At 36.7% G+C, this 26,129-nt stretch overlaps 3 protein-coding genes across 10 annotated transcripts in view; 1 reads left to right on the top strand and 2 right to left on the bottom strand.

Annotated features, from left to right (window-relative positions):
- Nucleotides 1-606: 606 nt before the first annotated feature.
- On the bottom strand, nt 607-15,839 carry l3mbtl1b (L3MBTL histone methyl-lysine binding protein 1b). Of its 7 annotated transcripts, none has more exons than XM_067448611.1 (21): nt 15,768-15,839; nt 13,346-13,462; nt 12,143-12,332; nt 11,833-12,043; nt 11,637-11,751; nt 11,486-11,537; nt 10,914-11,008; nt 10,544-10,648; nt 10,281-10,416; nt 9,708-9,799; nt 9,466-9,617; nt 9,304-9,380; nt 8,159-8,244; nt 7,511-7,621; nt 7,267-7,381; nt 7,087-7,186; nt 6,784-7,008; nt 6,635-6,696; nt 5,418-5,563; nt 5,251-5,313; nt 607-2,486 (listed from the first exon to the last, which is right to left on the bottom strand). In XM_067448611.1, the coding sequence occupies exons 1-21, from the start codon at nt 15,804-15,806 to the stop codon at nt 2,358-2,360; spliced, it is 2,418 nt and encodes an 805-aa protein (XP_067304712.1). In that variant the 5' UTR covers nt 15,807-15,839; the 3' UTR covers nt 607-2,357. The 7 variants fall into 7 exon arrangements, with proteins under 7 accessions (XP_067304712.1, XP_067304713.1, XP_067304714.1 ...); XM_067448612.1 differs by having other exon boundaries at nt 7,105-7,186; XM_067448613.1 differs by lacking the exon at nt 15,768-15,839 and adding an exon at nt 15,202-15,356.
- A 334-nt stretch (nt 15,840-16,173) lies between these two features.
- On the bottom strand, nt 16,174-21,821 carry sgk2b (serum/glucocorticoid regulated kinase 2b). The gene is made up of 12 exons (XM_067449644.1): nt 21,541-21,821; nt 21,075-21,123; nt 20,698-20,752; nt 19,754-19,794; nt 19,611-19,668; nt 19,440-19,523; nt 19,226-19,357; nt 17,831-17,943; nt 17,479-17,698; nt 17,242-17,397; nt 17,049-17,138; nt 16,174-16,773 (listed from the first exon to the last, which is right to left on the bottom strand). Exons 1-12 carry the CDS (start codon nt 21,605-21,607, stop codon nt 16,624-16,626), a joined length of 1,215 nt encoding a protein of 404 aa, XP_067305745.1. The 5' UTR covers nt 21,608-21,821; the 3' UTR covers nt 16,174-16,623.
- A 2,803-nt stretch (nt 21,822-24,624) lies between these two features.
- Nucleotides 24,625-26,129, top strand: part of ptpn3 (protein tyrosine phosphatase non-receptor type 3) — a 31,192-nt gene continuing 29,687 nt past the window's right edge. The window contains exon 1 of one of the 2 annotated variants that reach the window (XM_067448635.1): nt 24,625-24,984. The gene's annotated coding sequence lies outside the window, so the exon portion shown is untranslated. Of the gene's footprint in view, nt 24,985-25,330; nt 25,762-26,129 lie in introns of those variants that run through there. The other variant, XM_067448636.1, reaches the window with a different exon arrangement.

The following is a 26,129-nucleotide window of genomic DNA, read 5'->3' as shown; positions in this document are numbered from 1 at the left end:
AGAGCACGCACTTTGCAGCGAGCCTAATAACTATATCGATGAAGACCCTCAAATCCATCAGTCTCCAACCGTAGCAGACGCGCGTATCATGAGCGTGAGGGGAGGCGCATTTACTTTAAACCGGCGAGTGACGTGGGAGTGAGCGAGCGAGAGATACTGTGGTTAGAGGGTCATGGGAACGTGTGCGAGCCCTTTGGGTCCCACGGTGGGCAGAATAACCTATTCTTAGAGTCTCTATGGATTAAGGCAAATTTCAAGGTTGTTCCTCACTGACTCAAACTGTTATTTTATATTATATATTCAATTATTTAACTATGTATCTTATTTGTATGGCTTCAAATAACTGTGAGCGTTCACGGATGCCAGATTCTGCCAGTTTATGGAGTTTCTTTGGTGTTTTCATTATGTAATCAAACATACTGTGTCTGAGAGCAAATGTAATATTGTGATTGCATATGGTTATATTATATTGTAATATATATATATATATATATATATATATATATATATACATGCACAAAATAAATTGCAAAAAAGTATTTTTCAATTACAAAAATAATTTCTAGCAAAGTTTTAGCTGCTAACAAAAACAGCATAAAGAAAATGTACGTTTTAAGCCTTTTTATTTGCAATGTTTTAGTTTCAATAACAATCTCATTCATTTTGCTCTCAAACCCTATACGTATAATTGCATAAAAAAGACACAAAAGTAATTCCGTGTCAGTTGAGCCTCTCTTTATAAGCATGAACTTACATTTCATTTTGATGCATCCATTAAGATCATTACAACAGAAAACAAAAACAAAAAAACAGTTCTGTTTGAAATCCTTATTTATTGTCCTTCGCTCTATCCATTCATCCATTTGGGACTGAAACTCAGAAACACACAATCTGTCACACATAAACAGTCTGCTTAGAGACATTTAATCTACAAGCACACACACACACACCCCAAAGAAAACAATCAGAATCTGATACAAACTCATCCTTGACCCAAACCACTGTGATGAGGATTTCCTTAAATCTTGATTTTTCCATCACCATTCAAATGCCTTTAGTACTTGTAATCAAGTCAATAATCTGCAGACTATGATCTATTTTTATTTAGTACTTTAGCTATTGTAGAACCATTTTCCAAGTCTTCAGCTTCTCCAGTTTCAGCCCTAGATCTATTATCCTGACCTAATGCTATAAGAACCTGCATATGCATGTGTGTATAATGACAACTTTGAGAAGCACTGCAAAAGCCAAACCAATGCATGAAAGCAGAGGGATTCCATCATGGCTAAGTAAAACCAGTTGAAGCAGAGCTGAGAATTAACAGCTGTATTATGCAGCCAGGTCACAGATGTACAAAAAGCTTTCGCTCGGTAAATGACAGAACAAAATGTCTTAGTACTCAGGAATGCTTGTACAAGGCAAAATGTCAGGGTCTCAGAAGCTTAAAATACACGCTCGCTGTCACACACACACGCGCGCACACACACACGCTCATTTCTAATTCTATTTGCAATGTCTATTGAGTCAGCACACTGTCCAATTCACTTCAACAAATGTACAATTTCTTCAATTTACAAATGCATTTTACAAGCTTACACATTTCATCTGAGTAAATACAAACATTCCAGGTTTACCCAGAGCAAGAATTCCCTGACATTAGATGCAAGCACACATTTATACATTTTCCTTGCACTCACATGCTTGCAAGTCTTTTGCGCACACGCACGCACACACACACACACACACACACACACACACACACACACGCACACACGCGCGCGCACACAACACACACACACACTTTCTGCCCTCTAGTGGTATAAATCAGGCTAATTTTGATTATTTGGGAATTACAAACAAAGGTCTTTTTGCATTTCTTTTTTTAAAAAAAAAAAAAAAAAATTTTTTTTACATTTCAAGTAAAATCTCCACCATCATGTCTTTCAATCGTGCTTCTGGCCCCAAATGCAATTAGCCGTCATTTTAGCAACCATAAAAGCATAAATATCCACAATGTAACAATCCAGTTTAAGCTTTCAACATATTAAGGTGCCTCAGTATAATGTACTCGCCACTCCCAGAGTCTAATATAAATCAAATTATCTATTTCAAAAAGAAATATCAGACCTAATTTAGAGCGAGTGCAGAGTTGGAAGGCGAGACATCAAATATTTATCAGCCTAAAGAGATGTGATTTTTTCTGATCACATACAGTTTGTTGGATGGGCTGACTTTCAATGTCCGTCGATCATAAATGAGACCAATGATTGAACATTTGTCAGTCTGCTGGACACCGGTGGTGGCAAGAGCAACTTTCAAACATATTGTTTGATTGAGCAGCAGTTGCTACGAAGTGTCTACTCTTCATCGGCGCTCTTCAGCATGAGGATAGAGTTATAAATTTTGAGAGCAGGCCCGAGCTTGATGCTCAGAATCTTAACAATGTCTGACTGAGTAAGGAGCAGGAAGGCCTCGCCATCAATTTGCTGCAGGAAAAAGTAAAACAAAAATATATATTTTAGTCTGAGGACAAACAAAAAAACACAGACTAGAGCTAAATAATCTCTACAGACACCACCGTTCAAGTCTGGGATCAGTAAGTTTTTAATACTTTTATTCAGCAATAATGCATTTACTTGATCAAAAGTACTAGAAAATACATTTTTATAAATTCTGTTCTTTCTATTCATCAAAGAATACTGAAAAAAAACATCACTGTTTCCACAATAATATATAGCAACACAATGACCTTTAGCATAGATAGTAAGAAATGTTTCTTAAGCACCAAATCAGCATATTAGAATGATTAGAGGATCATGTGACAGTTTGTAGAGAATTTTTAACATTATATTTCTATGACTTTTGAGGCAAAAATGTTCCATGAAAGTCTATGTATACATGTAAAATAAGAATAAAAGTCCATTTTTAAATGTATCATTGCATATCTTGACCAAACTGAATGATCTGAATGAATGAAATTTTGAGCACAAAAAAGCTACATATTAAACAAGGTCCTGAATATCTTTTTGGAAAACAAAGACAATGAGGTAATTTAGTTTTCAATAAAGTTTAAACACAGCACAAGGAAGCTTAAGTAAAAAAGTTTACTTAAGCAAACTTTCAAGTAAAATAGGAAAGAAAAATTAAAAGCAGTAGCACAAATTAATATTAATATAACAAGCCACAAAATAACTCAATTTGGTAGCTGTGAGCTGTTTGCAAGGCAGTTTTATGTATTTATGTAATTGCACAATCAATTAATCAATACTAATTAATTGTAATTGATCAGGCAAGTGACAATTCTGTCAAATGTCTCAATAAGCAAGCGTTTGTAGTGCATGCACAATGTGCTGCTGTGAAGCTATACATTAGAGAGAGAGAGCGAGGGAGATAGAAGACATGGAACTATTGAATCACTCATGCTGGTTTCAAATTACTGATTTGATCTAATATTATGTGTGTGGATTAATTTACTTTTCTAATCTAGTGAATACATTTTTGTGGGAGTTTCCTACACCAGTGGTTTTCAAACCTGTCCTGGAGGACCCCCAGCCCAGCACATTTTGTATGTCTCCTTCATCTAAAGCCTAGTTCAGACTGCACGATTTTCAAACTCGTCGGGTCACTGCTCTTTTCACACTGCATGACTATCTGGGGTATCATTCAGTCACTGCTGTGTTCACACTGCACGATGGTTTGACGACAGAGGAGTTCACACTGCATGACTGAACAAGAGGAAGAATCGCTGACAACTCTCTCGCTCTCCGGTGTGCAAACTACGTTTCCCAACTACACGTGCGATGTGCCGAGTAAACAACGCGAGATCACACGTGCGTCAGACCGGAGTTCTCGCGCGAGACTTTGAATTGTTATTTAAAATGATAAACTGCACAACGTTTGCTTCAAACTGTGCGCTGATTTGTGGAGAAAAAGAAAAAAGATTATGGCGGAAGAAATTGTTGGAGAGATAGAGGGAGCCAGGATTGTGTTCTGCAAAGACAGTTTGAGGTAAATAAACAATTTTGTAATGTGCTGCTGCTGTGGCTGGATGGGCAAATGTTTGGGCTTAGTTTCTGTTTGATAGAATTGTAAATATATCTATTAAAATACTGAAATTCTGCTTTATAACTCCTCTCTGAATGTCCTGCTACCCTGTATCTCACTCTTTCATTGGCTGTCGGTCATCGCCGATGTAATTCTCAGTCAGAAAGCTGTTCACACAGCAGGAGTTTGAATCGCTGACAGGTCCAGATATTTAGCATGCCAAATATCTCACCGGCGTCGGCGATTCTCTCTGATCGCGTCTTTGATTATTCACACTGCGTGATTGTCACTCGCGTGCACGAGCACCGATTTGCCTGTGATCTCGGGCATTTGTCGGCGATTTCGCAAAACCTGTCGGCGACTCAAAATCGGGGCAAAAATCGGGCAGTGTGAACTAGGCTTAACACACCTGATTCAACTCATGAGCTCATTAGTAGAGACTGCAAGACCTGAAGTGGGTGTGCCAAATATGGGAGACATATAAAATGTGCAGGGCTGGGGGTCCTCCAGGACAGGTATGAAAACCACTGTCCTACACTATAAGCACGAAACCTGCGGGAATGAGTAAAACTATGCGCAATATCAGTTAATCCCGCTCCAAAGTTCACGCACTGATTAAGCATATAGAAGAAGAGGAAGAAGTTTTATTTATATAGCACCTTTCCAAAGCTCAACGAGGAGTGGACAAAAGACCAAGCTCAGATGATCTGAGGGACCGGGCAGGAGAGTAGTGAAGTACATTAAAATGAATACGTGATGCCACAGGTAGCCAGTGAAGATCACACTGTTAAGCATATATTCTATTATACAGATATTTGTGAAACAAATTTCCATGACTTTTCCAAAACTTTTTGGTTTGATTTTTTCCCCCCAAAACTTTTCCATGCCTAAACATTGCTATTTTTTAAAATTCAATGACTTTTCCAGATTTTTCATGACCATACGTTCCCTGCTGGAATAACGGCTGCTAAAAATTCAACTTTGCCATCACAGGAATAAACTAAATGTTAGTATTATTACATTTTAAATTGTAATAATATTGTTACAATATTACAGTTTTTACCGTATTTTGAACAACTAAATGCAGCCTTGTAAAGTATAAGAGACTTCTTTCAAAAACATTTTAAAAAATTTACCGACCCTAAACTTTTGAATGGTAGTGTAAGGGAAGGTAAGTAAAGTAAAGTTGATGTTTTAGCTATTTACCTCCTTTCTGAAGGTAGCAGCATGCTCCCTGCAGCCAGGCAGCCCTCTTACAAAACTTGCAACCTGAAAGAACAACATTGTCAAATAAGACACCATAAAATTAAATATACGTTTAGAAGACATCTTTTAAAGAATAAATGAACTTTTCTAGAATTATCAAATGCCACCTCTTCTGTGTTCCACTTTGCCACTCTCTTGGCGGTGAGGCCCAAAGCTTCAGGCAACAGTTTGCCATGCTTTTCCCAACACAGCTGAAACCTCGGTGGCTCCCATCCACAAAACACAGACTCATGCAGGAACTGCTGAAGTGACTCTACAACACAAGCAGACTTCAGTCATGGCATGCCTTGTAAACTTTCTCAGTCAATGACAAACAAGAGTGTCCAAAATAAAGAGCAGGTTACTGGTTCTTATAAATGTGCTCTTTGTATTCATGTGGCTTTCATATGGTGTTGAAATTTTTTAATTAAATATTTAAATGTAGCATAACCATTAAAGTTCACCCAAAAATGACATTTCTGTCATTAATTATTAATTATTATGATGTCAAATGAAGATATTTTTGATGAAATCTGTGAGCTTTGTAAACTATTTTAACAACGTCTTTACCACCATTCTGGACCTTAAAAGTGTAGACTAAATAGCTGTCTATGAAAGGGCCTGAGAGCTCTCGGATTTCATCAAAAATAGAATGAACGAAAAGATGAACGAAAGTCTTGCACATTTGGAATGACATGAGGATGTGTAATGACAGAATTTAAAAATATATATATTTCAACCAACCCTTTAACATTTTTCTTAAACTCTGAATACTTCCGAGTGTATACATCTTAATAATTATTTTCATTAAAATTATTAATTCATATATATTTCCCAACACATGTTATTTTACATATAATAAACTAAGCTTGTCTTGTTATAAAAAGGTCAAATTACCTTATTGACCATGACAGCATGCATTTCTGATATCATTTTCTGTTTTGTTTTTCTGTTCATGTTAGTTGTCATGGCTTTGATTTGGTGGACAAAAGTAAAGCAGTTTTGTTAAAATATTTTTGTGTCCTAAGAAATAACAATTATAGACAGTGGGAAAAAAAACAGATTAAATATGTCTTGAATTTTTAAAAAAGTAATAAAGCTTTGTTTTCTTTCTTTCTTTTTTTGTTATCATATATTTGACTTGATCCCCCCCCCCAAAAAACCCTCCCGTATTTTATATTAAAAAATTTGAAATATGCACTTCATAGATTAAGTGTATTCTCATTATAATATGTATGAATTCAATTTTGCAGCATTACTTTATTGACCCATGGACAAAATCCATTAAAAAAGCTAATTAAGCAAATTTAAACCAAAATATTTTAAGATTCTGAAAAATCTGTACCTTTCCCATCCCCTTCCTGCTTCACTTGGGGTGGCTTGACACATTTGGGAGCGCTGCCAGACCTGAAGGAATGAGAAAGAGATAAAGACTGAGTGTGTGCATGTGTGTAAAAGAGGAAAGTAAAACTGTACATCACTGCTGACACTCACACAATGTGCTCCCGCACTGCCCGAGCTTGTAGACAGGTGTCTGTGGTGGTGTCAGGGGGGTCTGGGGTGCTGGCGCTGGGTGTGGGAGGGTGCGTCTGAGTGAGCGTTTCAGCACGCCGGTGGCGCGGGGGTCCACTGAGCGTGACTGGCCTCTCCCCACTCAGTCTGTCCGGAACCAACCCGTCCTTATTCAAATTCAGATCTGAGTATGGACAACTCACCGCCCTAACAATGGGAGACAAACTCGTTTGCATTTGAATGCGCACTATGGATTCTTTTTGTAATAACACATGTATAACTTACGTGTAATGTGTCCCATACCGAGGTCCTCGAATGTGTCCGACTCCGTTGCATCCTGGGGTTGGGCAGCCTTGTCCTGGGGGGACTGGAGAATCTCTGGGACCTGATGAGATTAACATTACAGGTTTTGATTTCATCCATGTGCTGAAATATTTTATTTATGTGTGTAGGACAGTATGTTACCATTGGGGTGTTGTAGAGGATGACCTGTTTTCTGACACCAGCCTACTGGGTGCAGTTCTGGGCTATCGGCATCTAGCCAATAATCATACTCGTCACTCCAGCCATCAAAATGGATCTATGTATAAAAACACAAAGATTAAATGAAGATATACATGCTGTAATACCATATTAAATACTGTATTTCCATGTTGGCTTCTAATTAGAGTAAATTAATTAGACAGTACAGATATATTTGGGTGTAAACCTTAATTCTGTGGTCTTCTGTATCAGAGATGGTGGCAACACGAATAAGTACGGCATTACGTTTGTCCACTGCCTCCAGCTTCATTCCAATTTGGAAGCCATGTGGTGGCCTCTGGATGGCCACGGATCAAAAGTCATTTAAAAAACAAATAAAAACATGAAATATATAAATAAATAACAAATACTTCACACTTTTCGCATAGTTCAATCAAACATATGTATGAATACACACATATATAATTAATATTAATTGGTAGTCTTTCCTCACCAGTTGTCACATTTAGATTGTTCGCTATTTTCATACATTTATTTGTTTATATTTATTATGAATACTAATACATTTCAATTGTGTAGAAGACTAAAGTAAACAGTTTAAACACAAAATATGTATAAAACAGGACATAGGTCATTTATATTATTATTTAAATATTTTGTTATTGTTTGTTTTCTTCAAACTGCCCCCTATTTTGAACCAGATCAAATATGCTTTATTCGTTGTACATTTTATTTCTATGTTGTACAGGCTGACTCGGCACTTTTGCATCAAACCAACTACTAGGATCTTTCAAATGACATTTTGCCAGTTATAAAGGACATTAAATGATTTACTTACACCTCTCATGGATCAGTGTGGTGAATCAAACCTCACCTGTTTAAAGGCTCTGGCTGGTGCAGCTTGGGTTCCAGTTTCTTCAAGGTACTTTTCCCAAGAAAAACTCTTTGGATGCTTATACTCTAAGACACAGATATAAAAATATGGTACTTGTTAGAACTTGTTTGAGCTTGTTAGAACTCTAATCCTGGGGCTTTCAAACTGGGATCCAGGGCCACAGGGGGTGCTATTGGGTCCATGGTAAATTTGAGAGAGGAAAAAACCAAGAAGTCCTCGCTGCAGCCTGAAGCACGATGACGTACTGGATCAGATCCAACGCGTACTGGACGCGCATGCGCGGGGGTTTCATTCACAATTGGATGACGTCATACACGCATGCGCAGTAGAGTTTTGGGGACATCATTGAATGCACAGGAGAGTTTCGCTGGATAGATAAATACTCAAACCGCTCGCGCAAAAATAATGATTAATAACATGCTCATCAGGACACACGTTTTGCATTTTCCCTTGAATGTGTAGGCTACTGGTATTTTAAGCTCTTTACAGATCGTGTTGCATTGTACCTTGAGGATTAAAATTACAGAGACAATTACTTGACTCATTTTTCCTTCCACTCAACAGCAAGATCAGAATATAAAATTGTAACTGTTTTGCATGCATGTACAGCGAAACTATGTAATTTAGGCATCACATTTATGAAAAGATGATTTATTCATCAATAATTACTTAATACTATTTATCAGTAATAGCCTACAACTACACAATAGAACATCATCTATATACAATATTGATCATACATGTCAAGACTAGCGCATACGCATTATAAATTAACCCAGAGATCGGTATGAATGACATTGCCATAACGATCCACCATCCAGTACGTATTGGATCTGATCCAGCAACGTCATCGTGCTACAGGCTGCAGCGAGGGGTGTCTCGAAAAAACTACAAAATGTTTTGCTTGTTGCTGTTTTTTTTTTTTTTAAATGAGAATACTAATATGTTTAAATTGAATAGAAGATGTTAGATACATAATACATTGTAAATATTTTCCAGCTAATTTATTTTGACTTTAGTTTGGTGACATATAAAAGTTAACCAAACAATTCACTAATGTTATACAGAAGTGGCATTGTAAATGATGCACTGACTGCAGGGCTGAATATTAAAGAGAGTCTGACCTGCAGGTGTGGTGAGTGTTAACTCCACCTCTTCACAGTACCCAACTGGATGAATATATGGACTGCTGGCATCACACCTGAGAACAAACAGAATGCATTTACAAACACACACACACAGTCATGGGGACATTCATACTCCCAGTATATTGCTCACTATCTTACCAATAATCATACGTATCGTCCCAGTTGTCAAAATGAATGAGGAGCCGATTGTCGACAGCAGCAGCAATGGTTGCTACGCATATGAGTGACGGGTTCTTCCGGTCTACGGCTTCCAGCTTCATCCCTGCACGGAATCCTGACGGTGTGACTGACTAAATATGGAAGATAACACATGGTTGAAGAAGAAAGCATGATCTCCTGGAACTTATTCTCTTGAGGTGTGCTCATATGAAATGACATACTGTATTAAGACTCTTGAAGAGATGTTTGGGGGCCAGTTGACCCCTACAATTCTTTACATACGTGTTCCAGTTAAACTCTCCATCTCTGCAACCTGAAGCAAACACACAAATAGTAAAAAACAGCATATGCAATACAATTTACTATATATATATATATATATATATATATATATATATATATATATATATATATATATATATATATATATATATATATATTCTAACAGCATATGCAGCAACAAAACAGCTGAATATTTTTACACTGTCAAAAAAAAAAACAGTTTTGTTCCTCCAAATGTTATTATACGACATGAAAACTATGCATGCTCACCCTTTATTAAATAAATAATTATTAAAATATATTTTTTTATATTTATAAATTATATTTGTAGTGATTACAATACTTGTAATAAAAAAACTATTACATCTATGTTTGAGTAGTTTTAACACACAAAGAAACGTCTACAAAACAGATCTATTATGTTACAGAATACAAAAGCAGAATTTTGCATAGTGTTTCCTTGACAACAGATCTTTTTTTACAGTACATCATTATTAGTACACATTAAGCACCTTTTGGAAGCAATAGCTTGAGGCCGGTTTTCTCACACCAGCCTGGTGGCTTCACATCCCATGAGTCAGCATTTACCCAGAAGTCATAGCATTCAGGGTAACCGTCAAAGTGAAGCCGAATCCTATAGCCTTGCACCTGGAACACAATTTAAATATTTTAGAAAATGCATCTTACTAAAGCACAACTTGCAAACTGTACTCAGCTTTGTGCTCATAATAATCACATATCAAGTAACGTCACAGTGACGGTTGACCCTGGTTACCTCTGCAACAGTCAAAACACAGAAGAGAGCAGGGTGGCAGGGGTCCAGTCCCTCTAACTTCATGCCAACTTTAAAGCCATTCCTGCTCTGCGGAAAAGACTGGTGCTGTTTTGCAAACACACAAATACAAAATTATAGATTTTTTTTTTATCTTTAGTTTAGTATTCTTTAGCTAACAACAAACCTGAACTAACATGAAACTTACCATCCTACTCAGGATCCTAACCATTCCATTTTATCTATATAACCAATAACAGAAATACAAGGTAGGCCTAAAAGCTCTGGAAATAATTAAGAGACCACTTAACATTGAGAAATCAATGTTAAGTGGTCTCTTCCTTTTTTTCAAGAGTGTGTCTGTGTGTCTCACCTCCTTAAAAAGTTTCAAGGGAGCAGCAATGGCTCTCTCCTCTTCCAGATAAGCTGACCAACTCCAGGTTTTCTTCTTAACAGGAGGTGCTGTCACTATGGAAACAGCATCACAAAGAGGCACTTTATGGCTTAGAAAAGCATCCAAATGATTATATATTTAGTTCAATACATGGAATGGATGACAGTCAAAACTGACAAGACACAATCTATCCAACCTGCTAATAGGCTCAAGTCAGGATGCAGATGGGATATAAAAATATTTTGAAAACACTGATACTAAATAAAATAAAATCATTAAGTCATGTTTAATGTGAATATATTAATTTTGAGATTTGCTATGTGATTAACAGTTATTAAATTATTAATTTAAAAATAAAATGTAAACAGTAAAGGTCATTTAAATATAACTGGGTAATGAGCACAATTATATACCAGATGATTAAATATATCCAATATACTGTAATACTTTTTGGTTTTTTATCTCTTTCCCTAATATCGGCTATTGTGCATCCCTATACATAAGACATGAGGTACTGTCTGGCCAGAGTTTTTATTTCCAAAATGACCAACCTAGTCTAGCAACTTTAGCCGCCCGTCTTCCTTTCGAGGATTTAACCTTCTCCTGAACAGAAAAAAACAGAAAAAAATTAACATTGTACATCCCGCTTTACATCCCAATACATCCCGCTTTAATGCATCCTGTTGATATTTTGTGCGTTACCTCTTCCTCCTCTATGTTGTCCTCCTCTTCATCTCCAGATTCCATAAACATCTTCTTCTTCTTTCTCACACGTTTACCTAAACGCTCTCCTTCGAATGCCTCAGCTGGGGTTGACCTGCACACACAAAAAAAGAACTTCTAAATACACCATAAACAGTGCAACTGGCAGATCTATATAAGTGCCAAAAACATGTACCTGCCACTTGTAGGCTGCACACATGCAGCGCTGCAAAATTTGCCTTGTAGGAAAGACTCCTGTAAACCAGAGTGACCACAGGACCTGCAGTTTGCAGTCGCCTCAGTAATGGGAACAATCGCATTGGGGACTGTACTCACACTGGGGCTTTCCACAGTGCTGGGGCTCCTAGTGTTGTTGCCCCCGGCCTGTCTGTGGGGGTCAGTGGAAACTGAAAAACAAAAAAGAAAGAAAGAAATTGAGTCCACAAAAATACATTAAAGAGCATATCATTCTTCAGACATGTAACATGCGAGTGACATATACTCACCCACAGTATTTGTCTGATGGTCTGTATTCGACTGGGGCTTTGCAGACAGATTTGAAGTTTTGTTTTGCTCAGGGGAATGATTGTTGTTGGCGCTTGTAGTTTGAGGCTGTGGGCCTGTAAGCTCTGCCTCTTTAACTTTGGGCTCCACCTCTGTGACAATCTCCAGGGTGCCAAATTCAGTCATCCGAAACTAAAAAAAATGCCCAGATTTTGAGATTTTTCATCAGCATATTCAAAATGGTCCAATTTATCCCGAGCATCACTCTTTATGCGGGTCATTCCTGGTATGCGGTCACATTTTGGCTTCTTAAGTGTTGGGAAAAAAAGTTCATGTTTTTTATGTTTTTAGCATTCTACCAAAAAAGTGATACGTTTAACGATTAGGCATACATATTGGTCAAGGTCAGGGACTAAAGACATAATAATTATGGGAAGATTCCTTGTTCAGACTCAGGCTGTAAAGATGTTCTACCCTGTTAGGGACATATACATGGTTAGCACAAATTGTTAACAATTTAAATGCTAAACAACAACAAGCTTTTCTTGGATAGTATATGTCCCTTATGCCATCATGGTGTTTTTTTTATTCTTGAAAAAATAACAAAACAATTATTGATGAAAATAATTTCTTGATTATTAAGAACGGGTACTTTTTTGTACCCATTTCATATATATATATATATATATATATATATATATATATATATAACCTAACAGGGTGAATTTGCAATATACACTATATACAATTTATTCTCTTCGAATTTCCACCCTGTTAGGTTTATAGACTTAACCTAGTGGAAGATGACTTCAGGGGCACAGTAAATTAAGAAAATTGTACAAAAATAACTATAGTTTCACATGATTTATATGTATGATTAGCGGTAGTTTAGCCAAGTCTATAGCATAATTTAAAAATATTTTGAGGTTATCATTTTATGGTTTATATTTCTTGCGGACGTGGATTACTTTGCACTGAGGACATGATGAAATTTAATGCATACATCAATACAAAGGTGTGCAAAATACAAAATAGTATTTTTAATGTCTATTATCTCTGTTAAAGAAGACCTAAATCAACAATTTAAGCCATTTATTATGAATATGTGGCTCATTTTAGAGAAAATATGAGTAAATAAATTGTTGAGACAGGAATGTCTCCGTATACCTGGATGACCCATGCATCAGACACACTAAATATTTTACCTGAATGTCACTACCAGGCAACGTGGCTATGCCGTCCTTCCAGTCAAGAGCACTCATCATGTCAAAATCGGCTCCCGTGGCAGGACCATCACTCATAGAGGTCTCTGCCATCTTTACCTACAAAATGGAAGACAAAAGACAAAAACATATTGTTACAACATGGCCAGATGACAGAAGTAAGATTCTGAAAGTTAACCAAACTATCCAAAACACCTCTAAAGGTTTTCAGTAATTTGTGATTTACTGGATATGGATTTTATAGATATAGATAAAAATGTTTACTCACAATTTTTATCTAATAAAATAAAATAAAAATACCCATTGCTAATTTAATATTTGATTAATGTAAATGACTTTACCAGGTCTATATTGATATAGACACTTTAACAAATAGATTTCCCCATATATCCAGGTTTTCTAAGACTGGGAATTTTGTTTTTTTGTTCCTTGTTTTAAATTATTTGAAGTCTGAGGCCTTTTAATTGTTAACGACCCCTCGGAAGTCATACACATAACTGCGATTTGGGAAACAAACATCTGCTATGAGTGACGTCGAAATATTAGCGCACGTTGTTTTAGTACGCAAAACAAAACTCTCGGTTTCACTATTCAAACACGACGGTCGATCTCGTCTCGAAAACAGTGCTTTGGCTGCGGCTGATGAAACGACCGCAACTCGGGATTACGAAATAGCCGCGCGTCGTTTGTAGTTCCGACCAATTACGTTAGAGGGCGACGGCTGCTCGCAGGACGGATTGCACCAAGCACTTAAACGAGAACAAAAATATGTATTTCTACAATTATGGTGCTACATTTTATTGACTATCTATGTATACAAACTCTCACAGATACACTTAAACTACTTTGGTGGTTATTAAAAGAGGAAAGCGATTAAAAATAAAGTTAGACGAACAAGTTCAGCTTTTCCTTGTTTTAAAAGAATCTCGTTAAATATGCGCTTTAAAAGAGAGCTGATAATTGCGATGACAAGTTAAAACGCACATACTCACGATTGGTTTGTTTTCAAAGAAGAAAGTCCTGATTTAAGCACGTTATCATTCGTATACAGTAGGCAATAGTGTTTTAACGTGCTTGACCTGTCGTTTATCATAAATCAAAATATTATCCAAATCTTAGACTGTACAGTAACGGCGCCCCGCAAAAATCACACAAAAGCCCGCCTGGTTTATTATAAAACGTTTGTTTGGATATTTCAAGTGATGACTGAATTTATTCTGGGCATAAATAAAGTGCAATGCGTGAGCGCCCATTATTAGCATTCGACTGACACACAAAATGGCGGAGGATAGCAAAGGGCCGCCGACACGTATAAAGTATGTAAATTATAACAGTTTTCTGGTCTGATTCACGTCGCTCAGACCTTCAAGCAACACGGGAAGGCCAAGTGTACAACTTGTTTTATTAAAACGCAATGTTTTCCCCTCCGTTAACAAACTCCTTACTTTCCCCTTGTCACGGAATGTCGTTAGCCCGACTGATAGCCCCGGCTAGCTGTAACATTAGCAGGGCAGCCTACAATAAACCAAATCAACAGTTTTACGCGCATACCTAAAAGAAAAACATTCCCCGAGATACTTTGAATGAGTTGTCATTCATCATTATATAAACATAATAACTCGGGTGCATGCAGACCCGGGGAAATAACAAATTGCATGCTTTTAGTTTCTTCTGCACAAACTTGTGACTTCTATTTATCTTTACGGTTTTGAAGATCGTTGAAAATAGTCGCAATTGTTGAAAATTGTTAAACAAGAAACGCACTCTGTGTTAGTATCGTTGTTTACTGCGAGGGTGACGACACTAACGTCATATTTATTGATAAACGTGCAACTCACCTCGTTTCTCTCTTAACTCTTATTTAGAGCTGGATGGTGGCGTTATTGCGCATGCGCCGGTTAATATGTATCTGTCCAACTTCTACAGCCCCGATAAACTTCATCACAACATATATTTGTGAGTGATGATCTTAATGTAACGGAGAATCAGGGGGTTGATCCTTCTAGTGTCCTTACATGACCCCAGCATTGACGTGTCTGCGATACCCGTTTCAATAGCGGTGCTTGTTGCGCTAAAACAATCGAAGGCCTTATTATTACAGATATAGAATGTGGTTTTGATTTCCTTTACGTTTTTTACGCACTTTAAACAAAAATAGAGCGCTTTAGTGTTCGAACGGGGTCGCAAATTATTCAATTTTAATGGAGTCCTATAAGTGCGTGCTCACTGAAACGAACAATTTTTAGAGTATTATTTTTGTATCTGTTCAGTTTACAGTCATGTAGCGGTGATCCTCTGATTTGATTTCCTGTAACCATCACGTGTTCAGGTTTTACTCCGCAAATCTCTTTTGAAGGGTAAACTTCGGACATATGCAATAAAGAAAGAAAGGCAGAGCTCATACATAAAACAACACTGTATCGAGCTTCAAACTGAAGTTCATAATTTTTAAATACAGTGTTTTGACAGCCGCATTGTGCCAAGAGTAGCAAAAAGGAAGACAGCGAAGGCGCCACAAGATGGCGCTGTGAGCTTAAAAGTGGAGATTTCTTTTTAGAGGTTGGCACAGCATGCACGTTTGTAAAGTAGCTTTGAGGAAAATACAGGAAGCAGAACATTATTATTTAAAAAAATACGTTAAAACACTGCATAGTGGCAAAGAATACATTTAAATCAGCAGACAACTGTGTGCTTCTTTGTGACCCAGACGCTACTTCCTCGACCCATGTCTCGATTACAGTACAGCGCGTGCCCAACTGTGAATTGTTTGTTATAAAACATATTTAACAATACAACTTAATTACGGCATATTAGTTTAAAATAATTTAATTGTTTCAGTTCCAAAAATTAGACATTCTTTTACTGATCAGACAATTCTATTACAAACACTACCATCTTAATAGTGTACACAAGTCATAACATTCAGATTAAATATTATTTCGGTCTCACCTCTTTTACAATAAAGTATCTGATGCAACCTCTCACTTCATCTCATGACAGTATAGTACAATCAAGACACAACTAAACATTGTATTTCTGTACAGTATAAATGTTTTAGTTTTTTATCAAATAGGGATAAAAAATAATACAATAACAAATGAATGTTAGGAAATCACAGTCACTTTTGATAGAAACTTTGTAGTCATGTGCAAAAGCATTGGTCCAGCAGCTAACATAAAAAAATGAACTGTGTTTGCTTAAATTAAACATCATAAGAAACATGTTCTGACAAAATCTTATTGGTCTGACAAAAATGTGTCTCAGTGTCCACGAGTCAATGGGAGAATGTTTTCATTGATGTAGGTGAAGCCAGGAAAGGTTGCTCCAGACTCCTCACATGCTCCTAGTGAGTGTGGAACAGGAAGTTCTGTAAACCGAGGGTCAATGTTCGTGAGGTCACCAGGGCCAGACTGAAATGTAAACAAATACAAATAACTTACACATTATCTATATGAAATAAGATCATGTCCCATAAACAAATAATTTACTCACACTCACATTAATTTCTTCTGTGAAACACTAACTACATATATTTAGAATAATGTTTTTTCTTTACAATGAAAATTCTGGACCCAAACATCTTCTTTTGTATTCCACAGAATAAAATTGAAAAAAGTCAGTACAACGTTTATTTTTTAGGTGAACAATCCCCAAGTGTGCTTATAAAGAAAGAGGAAAAACTCACCAGTAAGGGAACGAAAGGTGGAGAAATTTTCTTTGCAACAAGTTCATCCCAATGAATAGATGAGAAGAATGGATGAGACTGCAGCTCGGCCTAAAAGCCAAAAAATGGTATTTAGCCACTCTTGCATTTAGCAAGATAAACAAATTTCCGATTGTGGGATTGTTCATGTATGTGTCTGTGCTTGTTGGATTACCAGGTCACGATTGGCTCCTAGTCTCTTGGCTCTGTCCCTGTTTAGCAGTCTCTTCAGCAGATCTCTACCTGCACTGGACACTCCGGGTTTTAGTACCAAAGGCTGATAAATAATATTTCTGAGCATATCAAGACGATCTGCACTGTAGAAAGGTGGCTGGAATAAGAAAGACTTTGTGTAAACACACGTCTACCTGTATAATTACCCAACTTAGCATTCATTGGTGGGATTGTTTACCAGGCCGTAGAGCATTTCATGGAGAACAGCACCCAGACCCCACCAGTCCACAGTCCTGTCATACTCCTTCTGCAGGAGAACCTCAGGTGCTAAGTACTCTGGGGTTCCACAGAAGGTTCTGGTGGTGCCACGTCCACTCATGCCCTCCTTACACAAGCCAAAGTCGGTCAGAACCACATGACCCGCAGAATCCAGCAGAATGTTTTCTGGTTTCAGGTCCCTGTGAGCATGTGAGAAAGATGGATTACTGTAAATCTGCTGAAAGTTGGAGTTCATTTTGTTCTCACTAAGCACAAATGAATGGGATTATCTCCATTATACAGGCAAGGATATTTCTGAAGAGTTTTAGTACCTATAGACAATCTTCAGCGAGTGTAAGTATCCTAAAGCACAGGCTATCTCAGCAGCATAAAATCTGGCTCTGGGTTCTCCAAACACCCCCTCTCTCTGCAAATGGTAAAAGAGCTGCAAAAATGAAAATAGACATTCATTAGCACAAGAAATACATGCAAAAATAGTATTATTTTTGATTTGCCACTAACAAACACATGCCTTTTGAATTTATATTAATATTTCATAACTTGTTCTATTACTCAGAACAGTGATTCTAAACTTTTTTGACTCGCGGCACAACACAATATTCGAAGTATTAACAGAACAATAACTATAAGGTTTCATTAGTTAACTACTGTAGTTATTAGTAACTAAGAATGAACAATAATTCTACAGCATTTATCAATTAATGCTAATTAAAAATGTAATTCACTAATTCATTATTAAAATCAAAAGTGGTATTTGTTAACATTAGTTAATGGACTGTGAGCTAACATGAATTAACGGTGAAAGACTGCATTTTTATTAATTAACACTGTAACACTGTTGTTTGTTGAGACCTTATTGTAAAGTGTTACATTACCAAAATTATAATATTAACTTTAAAATATTATTAACATAAACCAATATAGTGCCAATATAGGTCAAATTATTTAACCACTTTGTTCTTTAATAAATAAAAAAGAAAGAAAAAATATATAATTTCAGATATTTTTCATCATTTCAATTAAGTTAGATGCTTTAATATTACATTAATTATTCTACTCTTATTCTATTAATTATATTGGAATAATATATCAATTGTCCCTGAAGGTTTGCTGAGACCCCTGACCCTGATGCTTTAATAATTCATATTTTTTAAATGTCCTATAAATGATTTTGTTCCTGAAATTGCACCAGTCTGATTTGTAAAGACAGACTTACAGATCTAAATGATGTGACTGTCGGCTTGGTCTCAGTGTTGTTTTTTCTTCGTAACTTTTCAATTTGATAATCAATTACATGATGTCATGTATATTTAGACAGACAGATAAGAAACATGTGAAAACCAGCCGTGACTATTATAAAATAATATAAACTATAACTGCAAATATTATGACAATAATCTGATAATATGTAATAAAATCTGACAATCTGAGAAAAATCTTGTTATTGGCCTCTGATTTGAACCTTTGACCTGGATTTATCTCCATAAGTCCGGATTCAAAGCTGTGTGTACTTGATCGTGTCCATATACCTACTTATATGTATGAAGATGTGAGATAAATCTTACATTTTTTTGTAATTGAATAGAAGCAGAATGTTTTCTGTTAGGGTGTAATTAAGGGTTATGTTAAAGTGTTTATAAGTAGCTGTATACAGAAACAATAGAAGTCTGTGGAATATCTCCATTTAGATAGCTAAGTAAACATACCTCTGCTCCACATGCATAGTCCAGCACTAGAAAGAGTCTGTCCTTAGTCTGAAAGCTGAAGTGGAGCTTCACCAGGAATGGATGATTAAGAGTCTTTAACAACACCCTGTGCTCACACATGACATTTCTTTCCTGGAAAAAACAACACGATGAATATATATAGACATGCTATGATCAAATAATTATACTAATAAACTCATACAGTCATACTTGCCTCTTTCCTTGTTAAAATAATGTGTTTCTCTAAGACTTTGACTGCATAGTATCTGCCATTTTCCCTGTGTGTGGCCAAGAAGACCTGAATAAAGACAATCAAACTAGGTTTAAACCATATTTATACATTATAGAAAATAGGAAGCAGAGTGGGTCTCTATAAACATTATACCTTGCCAAAGCTTCCTGTCCCGATGACCTTCAAGTAATCAAAATCAGCAGCAGATACCCTAAAATCATAATATAAATAAATATTTATGTGTAATTGTATGTGTATGTGTTTGTGTCCGTATAGAATTATAGTTGAGCACTTACCGAGATTGTGGCTCCTCTGTTGGTGGATTACTGTAACAAACCTGGGAAAGAGATCGGGAGAGAGTCAGCAGCTTACTCCAGTGACATATGAAACCACACCACAGTTCACTGCACTTCCTGTTACATCTATAGATTACTGTAGGTCAACCAGTACATCAACTCAAATCAGTGCAGATGACTTGACCTTATGTTTCTGAAAGGACTGGATACCTTTTTTTCACTGAAACAGGAAGACAGGGTGGAACATATTGAGTAGCCCCTCTTCATTTTTAAATAGCCAATACCGTTTAATTTATTTATCAGCCTGGCAAGAGCCATTGAGTTCGGTAAAACTGCAATTTCCTCTTAATTTCAAACCGTTTCTCATAATCTCATCCATGTCACTAATATAGCATTCTGTCCAGATTTAAAATAGGGCCAATATGTTTTGTGGAATGTGCCGACTCGCGCATGATCCACTCTATGCTATCGGTCCTCTGGACCACATGCATACTGTGGCATTTTGCGTGACCAAAACGTGAACCAGACTTTAGACTTCATTGATTGTTCCCTCTCCCCTATATATGTGCCATTCAGCATGTAGAAAGTAGTACATTTGTGAACAAATGACCGGTTTTAGCCACAGCTTTAGTGACTATTTATAGTGTAGGGGGCAGGACGCTTTAGATTCTAGAAAGCATTTGATTGGACAGGAAATCTGATGAGAAGCTGAAGTGCAGCACGATGTCATCAAAATCATTGATCCATATTGGTGGAAGTGAGAGACTGTAAGTTTTGAATGTTTTCGAGCACACTAGCTTATAGATAACAGTAAGGTTTACATATTCATACTAAAAGCCAAAAAACTTAATTTGGATTTCATTGGAACTTTAAGTAAGATGTTGCTAATCTGTATGTAGGCCAAGGACATACAAGTAGACATGAGCTTGTTAAAGTTTACTTACAGCTGCTGCTCCTTCGTCCTCAGAAAGACTACCCTCAGGTCGCAAGAAATCCATCCTGCAACGAGAGAAACGCAGGTGTTTTAACAAATGAAAATCGTTAGTTCTAGCTAATTTCTTCTAAAATTGCCACAAAGTCCCCCAACACCTAGGCAACAGTAATTGGCTACTGGTTTCACTTTGGAATGTTACTATAAGTAGGTCATGGTCTTAAAGTGCACTGGTGGTCAGTCTGAAACATGCGGTGCAACTTCAGTCATTTCTGATTTTTCAGCTGATCTTTGCAGAGTCAGTCTTCTGAACTCTGCACTGGAATGCATATAGAACCATGTGCTGCTTCACTTTCAGCTTACGCGATGGAAAATGATGACTAGACTTACTGTCGATAGATTGGGTGGCTGGATCCAAGCTTCTTGTCCTTGATTAAAGCTGAAAGAATTAAATATTATAATATTATTTTTAATTAGTGAAATATCTGATGCATATAGTGGACATAGAACAACATTTGTGAAACAATATTTAGCCTTACCTTTAAATTGGTTTACATTTCAAAAACAAGGACATTTACAAATATTTATACAATGAATTTATATTTAGATAGATAGATAGATAGATAGATAGATAAATAGATAGATAGATAGATAGATAGATAGATAGATAGATAGATAGATAGATAGATAGATAGATAGATAGATAGATAGATAGATAGATAGATAGATAGATAGATAGATAGATAGATAGATAGATAGTGGCAACTAAGTTCTGCGTTATATTTTACGTATCTAATCCAAAATATCAATATGTCCTTTTTTTATTAAAGTTTGAAGACTGAGAATTTAAACATACCTGTAAAATATGAAACTATTCCCTTCATTTTTGCGTAAGTGACGGGACCTTTAACCTTTTTCACCATGTTCTCGACGAGAAAGAAAGCCCTGGTTGACAGCTGTGAGTTCGTCCGTAGTCTGCTATCTTACCGGTCAGTTCTGGTTGAGCGCTGTCATGAGGGGGAACGTCTGTGACCGGCTATTTTTTGCAGGACACGTGGTTCCTCCCAAAAGCTGTGACGCCACTACGCCCGTTATTCGTCAGATAAATAACTCGGACAGTACCACCCAGTTCATCTCTCGTTCTCTCTCTCCGACTTGCGGGGTCTGGTCCCCTTAATCCAACTGAATTTAAATAAAAAATAAATAAAAGCTTTTAAACAAATTTAAATTGTTTAATTGTTCAATTGTTCACAAAAGTTGGAAGGTTGTTAGACGGCGCTAAATAAACGCGAACGAAATGCTAGACGAGGTATCAATACAACCACAAACGCTATCATGATTAGCTAACCAAAATGCCATTTTAACTTATTAATTTAGAAATTTCTATAATAAAAAAAAAAAATGTGTAGCTATATTTAATAAAGAATTCCCTAAGTTGGCTTGTGGTTGGAAAGGGTTTCATAACTTCTTGGATAGGTCTGACTATTCCCTACCTTCCAATAAGGGGGATCCCTCATCAACCTGTCTAGGCTCTTAATAAATTAAGAGTTCTCTTATTGCCATGTTGACATGTTAAGAGTCTCAATCAGCCAACTTTACAGGTTACATAACAGAGATGCCTGCTTGTCACCACAGCCAAATACACTTACGCAAACACACAAGGAGACAAAAAGCACATGCATTAGACATTCATGCTGGAAAATTAGTCTTAGGAACATTCTCAACAGGTTAAGTGGCTCTTAATAACAGTGCAGATCAACAACAGATGAAGAAAAACATGCATATTTGTACACATGCAGTACTTAGAATGCTTTATATATGACACCTTTATAGCATTAGATTCCCACATTAGATTAATGCTACATAAAGATAGGGTGAAGGAAGTGAAAATCAGAGAAAAGAGAAATAACACGACAAGACTTGTCATACTGTTTATACACAGATTTAGGATCAGGGTCAGGTTTTATTGCAGTGTCAATTTAAAATAACTTTTGACCTTTGAAATGGGGTACCTCTGCAGTCCCTTATTGCTGAAGGAGAAGAAGGTGTAGTAAATTAACTTTTCGTGTTTTATTAGAGTGCATTCTAATACGTGATTCTGATTGGTCAATCGCACCATTGCAGCAGATTCATCCTGAAAACTGATCTCCCCTATCAGAGTATTTCATGTACTGAAAATATTTTTTTAAATAATAAAACAATAATAAAAGTCTATTTATTTATCAAGTAGCCAAATAAAATGAAATGATGTCAGTTAGTCTGTCATTATCTAAAAAAAGAGTTTATTTTTCAATAATGACCATATGACTGTGTATTACCCATAATGTATGCTAAGACAGCATACCACAGTATAATACATATTAATTTTAGATGTTTCCTCATAATTGTCATTAAAAACAAACTTTTTTTCTCTCCTTGTGATCAGCATTTGCTTTCCCTAAATATAAAATGCATATGTCTATAATCAAGTTGTACACCTAAAATCCAATGTTTTCCTTTGATACTCCACTTTTTTATTTCTTCGACACCCTTTATTACTCTTGTACTCTCTTTGACATGACATAGGTGGGTAAATTCCCAATGATTTACTAAGGCTACCTTCCAAGAAATCCACAGATTTCTCTGATGTCACAGAGGGTGGGTGGGGTGGGGTATAGAGAAATCTATATTTGGCAAGCAGAAGGTTAAGGGACAGTCAGCCCTGATTAGTTTCTGAATCAGAGAGATGACACCAGGACACACAAATACCACCCCCTACCCCAACCCACACCCACACACAGATCCATCTTTGTCAAATTACCTCATGGATTCTCATTGGGAGACACAATTAACAATCTAGAAACAAAGTGTGAATGATCTGGTGGTCACCACCCCACATTTCTCAGAACAATTATTATTATTTTTTGTATGTATTTATTTTTTATCTAAGCTGCTTGCCTTGTTACCAGACATGTATTGTGGTTAAATTTAAATATTTAATTTCTTAAAATATTAGGTTCTGGCCCTAAACTGGCCTATTGGTCGCAGCATAATCAAGCTGGGGCAGGATTCACAAAATTCTTCTAATGAAATAAGTTTTTAAAGGTTTATTTTCGAGAATTTCTTAGACTTGATGGGAGTTTAGCACATTATTCCCCTTTTTACAGTGTATTTGTCAGAGAGGTCTGGTGCATTCAGTTGCCCTCATTCATTTCTCAATTTTTGTACAGTTTTTATTGAATATCAAATTTAGCAAAAGTCATGCCATGCATTAACAATGAGAGTGAAACTTCAGATTATACTCGGGTACATCCATATAATGCTATATATCAGGGTTCCTCAAATCTGGCCCTGGAGGGGCTGCTGCGCTGCAGAGATTAGCTCTAAAGCTTGTTCAGGTGTAGCCTATTTGATTAGGGTTGGAGCTAAACTCTCAAGGCATTTTAGGCTAGCCAAGCTATCTTGTAATGCTATCACAAAGCTAATATTGGAAATAAACCAATACATTCATTAAACTAACTTTTGGGTAGGCTATTTAAGACAAGCTTGAAATTATCCTAATTTAAATAAAGGTAATCTCTTCAATAGTTTGAAGAGATTATTTGTTTTAAGAACAATAGAAAACACAGGGAAAAAGATAATAATCTTAGTAAGTATTTTTGGAGATACTATTTTCTTTATTAAGAAAATTAAGAAGAAAACAGAAATTAAGAATTGCTTTGTGAATGTTTGGTGGTCAACTCGTCTCCCACAATGCACCCAGAAACAGTTAAAACTAGCCTGACTATAGGCTGGGAGAGTTAAGACCAGCAGCATGTTTTTTTGTTTTGTTTTTGTTATTCATAAGACATAAGGTTTTTTTCTGGGCTCAGGTGTGCTTTATTGACTCAGGGGAGACAGCGCCCTAAACCGGCGTGCACACGCACCTGAGATTGCGCGCACCCGTGAAATTCCAAAGAGTTCACGCATAACACGAATCACGCCTAGAAATGAAGGCTCGTGTAAACTCGGAAGTCTCTATGTGTGGGTTGACAATCACATGCACATTAGGAAATTTGTGAAGGTGTGTTGTAATTATACTATCATTGAAAAGGGAAACATAGCAATACATTTGCTATGTTCAAGACAGACCATACGCTCGTGGTCAGCGCAGTGACGCCGTGACTGCCCTCCCGAAGGAACCCGAAGGGGAAAAAAAAAACATATTCCGGAAGTTTACAGACACCTGCAACTATGATCGCCTTAACATGGAAACTTTTCTCGCATCACGGAGACTAAAGCACCACAAGCATTGGGAACACCTTGGGAACACCTGAAACTGGTAACTTTCTGACTATACTTTTCTGTGCCATAGCCATGCTCTGTTTGGACTCCAGATTTGTGGGCAGAAGAAAGAAAATGCCAAATGACGTTTATTTGGCTTTAAGAAACAACAACAAATCTTTTTTACTCTGTCCTGTTACAAAAAACATCGCAGGAAAGCTAAACAGAATTGTTGTTTCGTTTAATCAGGGATATTTAATTGAGGCAAAATGTTTGCGCAGGACTGTCCATTCGCTCGTTCGGTTTCGTGACAGTTCGGTTCCGATATGAGCCCGATCCCGAGCCCGAGCAGATCAGCGTGAACTTGAGTCAGAAATGTAAGAAAGACGTCACACCCAGAAAAGCCTGTGTCTCAAACAGAAACTTTCAGTTGTTTTCTCGTGTTGACCAGTCCAGTCTTGCTTTCGTGTTTCAAATACATAACATAATGGTATTTAGGGTCGGAAAGGCCTTTGTTTTATGAAGTATTTTCTTAAGTAAATAACGTTACCCTTCGTTCTTCGTAAATATCTCGTCTCTCAAAAGTGAGCTCGAGCGTGTAATGTTAGCGCGTTGCAACTGTGCTACTGCTAAACATTAACTTTTAATGATCGCCAACACAGACCGTTTCCAAACGTGCGAGTGAAAGTAAAACATATATTTTAGCCCCCCCTCCCGAAGTCTGTTTTATATTGTTAGAAAGGGGGGCAAAACAGTGTTAGATCACAGTAATTTCCCTAGTCGCAGAGATAACTTCTGCAATTGCAGAAGAGCGTACAGGATCAGGATCTATAAGGTAAGGTCTGAAAATAAGAGAAATGTTATGTTCCTTAATTTGAAGTAACTGCGGGTTGTTAACATGAATTGTCATGATGTTATTAGTAGCCTAAGTATCAAATTACATAGTATTTCTATAGGACAACATGTCTGTATCAAATACACTCTCACCCACCCTTTCTCCCTCTCAAATTACAAAGTACTTTATTGATGTGAATGTTTTGCATAGTATAACCAAATTATCAACACACACTCATGTTTACTTGTCTAATGCCATATTTACACTTTAAATGTGGCACAGAAGCACTTCTGGAGTGGCATTTAATTGTCTTTACACAGACTGTATAATTGATGCTCATTATAGACACATTTACAATAGTAGGCTAC

The sequence above is a fragment of the Pseudorasbora parva genome, chromosome 7, assembly GCF_024679245.1.
Source record: "Pseudorasbora parva isolate DD20220531a chromosome 7, ASM2467924v1, whole genome shotgun sequence".
Taxonomy (NCBI): Eukaryota; Metazoa; Chordata; class Actinopteri; order Cypriniformes; family Gobionidae; genus Pseudorasbora; species Pseudorasbora parva.
The sequence above is the reverse complement of the archived record's forward strand: the minus strand, read 5'-3'. Positions and strand labels throughout refer to the sequence as shown.

Bases quoted from the DNA above. Each gene is read 5' to 3' on its own strand.
- l3mbtl1b (XM_067448611.1), bottom strand. From the start codon at position 15,806: ATGAACTTCAGTTTGAAGCTCGATACAGTGTTGTTTTAT. The intron at 7,187-7,266 runs GTAACATACTGT...TAATCTCATCAG, and splicing joins TCCTCTACAACACCCCAATG to GTCCCAGAGATTCTCCAGTC. The intron at 6,697-6,783 runs GTGAGTGTCAGC...TCATTCCTTCAG, and splicing joins GCAGTGCGGGAGCACATTGT to GTCTGGCAGCGCTCCCAAAT.
- sgk2b (XM_067449644.1), bottom strand. From the start codon at position 21,607: ATGGTGAAAAAGGTTAAAGGTCCCGTCACTTACGCAAAAATGAAGGGA. The intron at 19,669-19,753 runs GTAAGTGCTCAA...TTATGATTTTAG, and splicing joins ACAGAGGAGCCACAATCTCG to GGTATCTGCTGCTGATTTTG. The intron at 19,524-19,610 runs GTATAATGTTTA...GTCTTTATTCAG, and splicing joins GGACAGGAAGCTTTGGCAAG to GTCTTCTTGGCCACACACAG.